This window comes from Cyprinodon variegatus, unplaced genomic scaffold (assembly GCF_000732505.1).
Source record: "Cyprinodon variegatus isolate N-32 unplaced genomic scaffold, C_variegatus-1.0 Scaffold980, whole genome shotgun sequence".
In the NCBI taxonomy this organism is placed as follows: domain Eukaryota; kingdom Metazoa; phylum Chordata; class Actinopteri; order Cyprinodontiformes; family Cyprinodontidae; genus Cyprinodon; species Cyprinodon variegatus.
Window position 1 is genome coordinate 186,062 of NW_015151433.1, and position 8,427 is coordinate 194,488.

The 8,427-nt window shown below is 40.5% G+C and overlaps 1 protein-coding gene across 1 annotated transcript in view; it reads left to right on the forward strand.

Annotated features, from left to right (window-relative positions):
• The window catches only part of LOC107100503 (sterile alpha motif domain-containing protein 9-like), a 14,943-nt gene extending 8,107 nt beyond the window's left edge, over positions 1 to 6,836 (forward strand). The window contains exons 2-3 of the mRNA XM_015399009.1: positions 2,280 to 5,014; positions 6,807 to 6,836. Of these exons, the coding sequence (XP_015254495.1) occupies positions 2,280 to 5,014; positions 6,807 to 6,836 (2,765 nt within the window). The remainder of the gene's footprint in view (positions 1 to 2,279; positions 5,015 to 6,806) is intronic.
• Positions 6,837 to 8,427: the final 1,591 nt, after the last annotated feature.

Consider the following 8,427-nt stretch of genomic DNA (forward strand, 5'->3'; position numbering starts at 1 on the left):
GTAGTAGTTTGTCTAAATTGTTCTTTTTCAGCAGTGGTTTGATATTTGCTGTTTTTTAGGGACTGCGTGTTAATTATCTGAGTCAAATCAGACGCTATGACAGGCAAAACTTTCTTAAAGAAAGCTGTGGGTAGAACATCAAGGCAGCAGGAGGAGGAACTTAGCTGCTGAATGATTTCCTCTAAGCTTTTATAGTTTTTTTTGCTGAATTGGGACATTTGGTCAAGATCAATTCCAGTTGGAGACAACTTTGGTACTGAACTTGATATGGATGTATATATATAAAAGACAAATAAGTTACACATTGTCCCTTTAACAGCTTGTTGAAAAAAAAACGTTATTGTCATGTCAAAAGCGTTATTGTCATGATTTTGTCTAGAGCTCGGAGCCACATGCAGATAAACCAATCCAGAGAGACAAAGGGAAAAGTTTAACAGGTTTTATTGAGAAGTTTTGTGGAGATTCCAGTGTTGCTCTGAACACTGCTCAACTGGAACTAAAAGGTGAGGGGAAGACACTGCGGTTAGTTCAGGTTCAGTGGGAAAATTGATTCTCGAACTTGAAGAGGAGGAAAGGTAGGAGGTGAAGATGAATCCCTTGCTCAGTTTGAAGCTCAAACGATTCCTCGGGGGGAATGTGGATCCAAACGTCCGGTTTGTATCCCCAGCTCAGTTTGAAGCTCAGTAGATCCTTCCAGGGAGAGAAGGTCCGAAAATCCAGTTTGCAGGATGACTTCCCAAAACTGGCAAACACTCTGGCGTCGAGGTAGTGGCAGTCAGCAGCTTAAAAGCACTCCGTTAATGAGGTAACCCCTTGCAGGTGTGTGAGGAGGAGAATCAGAACCAGGCGCCGCCTGGTGGAGGAAAGAAGACAAACACACAAAAACACAGACCACACAGACCGGAGTCCTAACAGTTATGGCAACATTTAGTTTACTTTTGGGGTAATTTTTTAATTAAACAGAGAAGAATAAACATTTGGCCAATGCCTGGTCTCAGCATGGCCCATGGGATTATTGTCTTTCTAAAGAATGGAATCCTGTATTAAACATGAATTGTTGGACAAGGACTGTTTAAAGCCTTTTATGGGACATTTGAAACATTTGGTGGGTTTGCAGTAGAATGGTCTTTTTACACCATTTTAGGCCATGCCCATCAAGACACTGTGGTCAAAGAAAGGCTTTGGTTTCTGGTTACAGGTTCCTCCTTAGGTTTATCATTTGTCAGGCTCTCTGGGCTATTGAAGTTGTTTAAAGAGGTTGACAAGAAGTTTTGACAGAATCTGTATGTATTTGTAGGTTAGACCACTTATTTTCTGATGAAAAACATTGATCTGCAAATTGTTCTAATGTGGGTATCTAAGTTTACAGCAAAATGTTTGACTTTTTTTTAGTCTGATAAACGAGACTAAATGGGAGATGAAAGGTATTATTTAGCCTGACCCTGATGAATGAGACATTGGAAGATTGTTGATGAGAACAACCTGTTGTTTTTCAAGCCATGTCTGTGCCTATTGGCCAATTAGCGCAACTGACTGTGACATAGGAAGCACGACAGAAAGCTGATGGGGGAGTGTAAACAGACAGCCTGTCGGTAAAAGAGCCTCTTCCTGCTGATCCTTCCAACCCAAGTCTAATCCTTCAAAAACTGATTCCACAGCGGAGCCAAAAATCGCCATCAGAGCCAGCGGTCCTTCACACACGACTATGCCGATAGAGGGCCGCTGCAGACGGGCTGCGGTTAGCCCTGGCTGACGTTAGCCTTGGAGGTCCGCCGGTTGCTGCGGTCCTTTCAACTTCAGAAATTGTTTCTTTTTTAATTACGCATTAAATCGGTAAATTGACCATATAGTGACGCTTTAAAGTGTAATATTCTCACCTCAAATTGTCTTAAAATGTACTTTTATTGAATAACAGCAACAGAAAAAGAACTTTTAACTTTCAATGGAGCGCTCCATTGCAAGCTACTGCTGCCGCAGTGCATGCTACTGTTGTGCTTTCTCCAACGTCCTGCAGCTTTTTCGTCACACCCTCTAAGCCCCGCCCGCTTTGCATCCAGAAATTCAAAACACATCTCTGCGTTGTGATTGGCCCGCCAGTTCTTGGGCATTGATCGAGGCTAGACCAAACTCGCATGCAAAAATGATTTTGGTCACTGGCAGGTGGGGATAGTTTACTAGGCTAACTTTTTTTCTTTTTACCAAATTGTGTGATTTTCCTTCAAAGAAGATATTTATAATTCAACATTTTCTAATTACTTGTTTTTCTGGGTTTGATGCAGGTCAGCTGGAACAGCCATGTATCTCCAGAGACATCATGAAGAAAGAAGCTAACCAAGGAGATAAACTAAGGAGCCTATTGACATGTGGTGGGGACTCTTTGGAGAGTTATAACAGATTTGTTATTGTTGTTAACAAAAGCAATCCAGAACAAGTTCAATACCTTAATTTTCTAAGTAAGTTAAAACTGTTCTGTGTGTTGGACTTTGACCCCAACTCTGTAGCTGAAGGTGGACTGTGTCATTCATACAGAGAGTTGAGGGTGGCTAATCTGCATTTGCCAACACAATTTCAGGGACATACTGAAGCTGTTATAAACGAGCTCAACCTTTACCTCCAGACAAGCTGGGTCTTCTGTAATGGGAGAAATGACCTTGATGATTACAGGGAGTTAGACTATCGAACCTGGCTGAGAAAGTCTTGCAAAGATTTGGAACAGTTGGTTTCTTTCATCTGCAACCCTGATGTTTTGCATGATGGAAGATACCTTGTTATCTTCCTTCTCCTTTCCCCCGTGCACTCAGAGAAAGACCCGGTCCTTGACACTTACATGTCTTTTATTAAACACATAGCTGAGAGTAACATTATAAGCATTTGTGAATCTCAGAATACATATTTAAAATGGAGGGAACTTATAAAAGCAAAGTGTGACTTTGACATTGAACATTTGTCCATAAATGAGCTAAGTCTAAGTGAGATCAATGGAACCATAATGGGGCTTGGTCCTGTCACTCAGTCATCTACAAGGCTGCTTCCTTCTTCTGGTTCCAGTACTGTTGTCCTGAAACAGAAAGATGAAGATCTACTGACAGCTCTGGATGTTTTATGTCTGAATCAGTGTGAAAAAATATATGAAGAGAGCAGTTCAGAGTTTCATGACTTCAGAAAAACAGTAGAGGAGGAGTTCTACAGAGGAGCCAAAGTGAGATGGTGGAACTTTTACTTCTGTGACGAAAATGCAGAGAGGCCATTTATCAAGAGAGAAAAGTATGAACATGTGAAGAAAATGATCAGATCACACAGGACATCTTCAAGCAACACCTGTGTGCTTCTAACACTGTTTCATGACCCAGGATGTGGTGGTACCACCCTAGCAATGCATGTGATGTGGGATCTCCGTAAGGAGTTCAGGTGTGCTGTTTTGAAAGACAACACGGTACCAAAAACAGAGGTGGCCAACCAGGTCCAACATCTGATGAAGCTGGAAAGTGAGACCCCATCCCCGGTTCTGCTTCTGGTTGATGACTCAAAGGAGATGGACAATGCATTTGACCTGCTGATCTGCATCCGCCAAGCTGTAGAGGATCTTTCAGACATTCATTTGGATGATGCTCCTAACTGTAAGGTTATCATCTTAAACTGTGTACGTTCCCACGACCCCAAAGAGCAATACAGAAAAAACAATCAAACCCAAAATCAGTACCTAACTGCCAAACTGACACCAGAAGAGCAGAAAGAGTTTGAAAAGAAACTCAAAGAGCTAAAGGAAACCCATGACAAACCTGAAAACTTCTACAGCTTCATGTTCATGAAAAACAATTTTGATAGGAAATACACAGAAAATCTTGCTCAAAACACGCTGGAGAACTTTGACTTCAGCACCAAGGAGGCTAAACTCTTCTCCTTTCTGTCCCTACTCAACACGTATGTCACAAAGTCAGAGATGGCACTTTCTCTCTGTGAGGACTTTTTTCAGATGAAGATGTTACGCTGGAAAGAAGACTCTGTTTTGGATCGAATGAAGCCCTATTCCAACTTTCTTATCATAGAATCAGTTGATGAATGGGGAGGATACAAAGGAATACGGATCCTTCATCATGCAATAGCAGCTGCCTGTCTGGAAGAGCTGGAGAGAAGTCATGATCTAAAGGCTAGTGACATTGTCATGGAAATCCTCCATTATGATCTGTTCTTCAGTGTTGGAGTTGTTAAACATAGACTGATGCGTTCAGTTATACGAATGTTAGTAGAAAGGCAGCTGAAGAAAAATGGAGAAGAGAGGGAACCTTTTTCTCCTCTCATTGACAAAATCCACAGCCAGCAAGGGAGACAAAAAATCCAAGAAATCTTTGAGAAAGCCTCGTCCAGGTTTGAGAAAAAATTATCCATCCCTCAGGCACTGGCAAGATATTTGTACATCAATGTGAAGGACTTCCCAGAGGCCATAAAATGGGCGGAGAAAGCCAAGAACATCCAAGAAAACCCCTATACCTTCGACACAATTGGGGAAATCCACAAGAGCAATCTGAGGTTCAACATTAAAGAAAAGAAGGAAGGGCACAACCCAGACAATCTGCACATGAACATTGAAATAGCCAACAATGGCTGGAAAGCTTTCAAAAGGGCTCAGGAACTGGCAGACCTCGAAAATGAAATAGAAGAATCTCCTGACGATGAGTCAGAGGATTATCCCAGGAATTCCTACAATATTAAAGGCTACGTGAAAATGCTGGAGATCTCCTTCTTGGTCTTTGAGATTCTGAGCAGGTTACCATTCTTCGAAGAACATGATCCAATGAAAAAACACTACTTAAGAAGTTTTCTTAACGGACAGATCCCAATCAGCAACGTTTACAAAGAGAACACCGACTACAACAACAGATGTGTTGAGATCATTAAAGAACACGAACTGTTCCTGGTCAAAAGGAAAGAGATCAAAGAAATCTTTGATCTCTTGAACGACAACTTCACCTACATAAAGCAGAACTCAGAACTGGATGCAGTAAACAAAAGGATAGTGAGTGTTCATTTTAAGAAATATGTGGATCTGTTTTGTTCCACACCACAAGAAGTGAAAAAGGAAAAGGAAAACAAAATGAATCTTAGTCAAAAACTGGAGGTTGAAGAATGTAAACAATTTCTGGAGAAGAACCAAGCAGATACTTTCTCAGGAATCCTTCAGTACTTGGACAAACCTGCTGAGGAGATGGAGCAAATAACAGATTGCTATGCATTTATACTGCAAAATGATATCAATGAACGACATGTTAAAACAAAAATCAATTACATCATGTCCAACATAGTCCTTCATCATCTAAAACCTAAATCTAAACATGTTAAGAAGTACAAAGACCTCTGCACTCTGCTTCAAGATGTTCTCCAAGATGTCGGACTTCGACATCCTTTCCCAGATCCATATTTTCTGGCTCAGTTGTTATTCTGGCCAAGCCCTACAGAAGAAAACATTGACATAACTAAATATGTTGAAGCAATTCGAAAGTCTTCTCACAAGCACCTGTCCAAGTTGCTTCAAAAAAGGAGCACTGTCGCCTCCCTCTACTTAGGTAAAGAACAAGGTCTAAGGAAGCTGGTTTCAAAGCCATCACTGGATAAGAGTTTTCTTCCAAAGATGAACAGAGATGTTTTAGCACAACTTTGGAGAGATGGAGACATATTTAAGGAAGAGGCCATCATAAGCCGCCTTTACAGGGTGAGGGGAACCATTGAACAGGGGGGGGTTTATGCCATCTATGGCAAACAGAGGATCCCAGTGCGCCCAGCTCGTACCAGTGATATTAGAAGTGGCTTCAGTACTGAGACGGTCTCATTCTACATTGGGTTTGCTGTTAATGGACCTGTGGCATATGACATCAAATATGGAAAAATTGGAAATGAACGCAATATGATCTGAAAATATATAAACTGAACATGGATAATGAGCAAAAATAATTAAGTCTTAATCAAAAATCTTTATTAAGTTTTGAATGGATTCACAGAGGACCAGCTACAATGGAACCACAGGTTTCTCTCCTGTCTACATTCATTTGTCTGGGTGCTTTTCACAGAGACTTAATAACCGAGTTAGGAAGCAGCTTCAACCATTGCTTTTTCAGAAGAACCTCTATGCTGTTCATTTGAGCATTTTAGACTAAACTACAAAATGTGGGCAGTGTCCAGTAGTGTTCAGATCATTGTAATGAAATGTTGTCTTAGATAATGTTTCTCAATTTCAGAAACAGCTTTTGAATAAAAGCAAGGAGCCTTTTCACCCAATTATTTTTTTAAAGAACCTGACCTCCCAGTTTATTACTCTTACATGAAGCTTTTTTTGCCTTTTTTTAAAAGTTTTTTTTCAGCACTTGTGGCAGTTGTTTTTTTTCCGGACAGTAGGCTGACAGGAAAGGGTGTATGAGAGAGGGGGAGAAACATGCAGCAAAAGACCACAGGTCAGATTCAAACCCGGGTCGGCTGCTTCGAGGCCTCCATACATGGGTCGTGTGCGCTAACAACTGTGCCACCAAAGCACGCCCATTACATTAAGCTTTTCATGATTGTAAAAATATTAGACAACATCTCACCTGGGTAAATAACCATATATCTGTTTCGGAATTAAGGTAAAAAAAAAGTAAATTTATTTGCTATTTCTTCTGTATTTTTAAGTGTAAAATCATGTTATTGTGTAATAAAGTCATTTTCAATCATTCTTCATTAGCACAGATGTTGATTCCTTAACAGTAGGGCTTATTTTTTTTTTTTCAGACTTAAGCTGATTGAAAGTTTAATCTTGATTCTCATTCTTGTTGTTTTAGTTATCACTTAAAGATCTCCAGCTCAGCTAAGCTGACTTTATTTGGTTATCAAAACAATAGAGAACCTTACTATTGACATCCTAAAATTTTAAATAATTATTTTAATAATACATCTCTCTAGTTATTCAGTGAAATGTGTGATATACTTTGATCAAATAGCCAATTTCTATCTAATAACTTTTTTTTAAGAACCCTGGTTATGCAAATGCATGATCTTGATAGACGTGCAACACAAAGTCACACTTTGACTTTACAGTTTTTTTGGATTGCTTACACACTAAAGTTAAAAGTAGTACACTATTAGCAAAACGTTACACTCAAGAAGCAAAACATCAGCCCATATTTGCACAACTATAAGCACATTGTCAACCTCACACTTGTTGCAAAACTCTGCACACAGTGATTTGCAAAACACTAAACACACTTAACATACATTACACACAAAAATCTATTATGAAGTCACTTCCTTGCAATACCAAAGCACTGACTGTCAAATTACCGCACCTTCTAACAAATTGATTCAACACAGTCATCAGGTGTGCAAACACTTGTTTGCTTAATTGTAGACACACCAATCAGGTGTATAAGCACTATAAAAAGCAGCAGGTGAGTTCATCAGTCTTCAAGCACAATGGAAAGAGTCAGAGAAATAGTTAGACGAGGTGGAGGAGAAGGAGGAGGACAAGGACAAGGAGAAGGACAAGGAGGAAGAGGAGGAAGGGGAGGGGGAAGGCCTCCTATGTTCATAGAACAGCAAGAGAGGGAGATAGTAAACATGGTTTTGGCCAACAATGCTATAACCCTCAATCAGCTCCAAGCTAACATTGTCAATAACCATGTCGGTTTCAACAATATCCATCAGGTCTCAACATCAACACTGGCACGCATCCTAACAAAAAACCATATTCAAATGAAGAAAATTTATCGAGTGCCTTTTGAGCGCAATTCCGAAAGGGTGAAACGACTGCGGCATGATTATGCAGAGGTATGTATTCACCTAAGCATTGTGATCTTACATACTGTCTCATAATCTTTTACTGTACTGTTATATGTATACTAGATCTACACTGAACACAATTTTGCCTGACACTGTTCTTCAGAGAGTTTTACAAATGGATGGAGAGGAGATCCAGCATGAGTTTATTTACATAGATGAGGCTGGGTTCAACCTGACGAAAACACGGAGGTGAAGAAACATCATTGGCCACAGGGCTATAGTCAATGTCCCAGGGCAACGTGGGGGTAATATAACACTCTGTGCAGCCATTACACAGAATTGGGTCCTCCACCGCCATGCCCATATGGGCCCTTACAACACAGCACTCATACTTACATTCTTGGACCAATTGCACAACATAACAGCAGCAAATGAAATCGATCATATGCAATACATTGTTGTCTGGGACAATGTGTCTTTCCACCACTCTGCTCTGGTTCAGAACTGGTTTCAGCGACATCCACATTTCACCGTCCTATATCTTCCACCATACTCCATTTCTCAACCCTATAGAAGAGTTTTTCTCGGCATGGCGGTGGAAGGTATATGATCTCCGTCTCCAGCCTGAGGTACCCCTCATCCAAGCCATGGAGGAGGCCTGTGACCAGATGGAGGTAGCAGCAA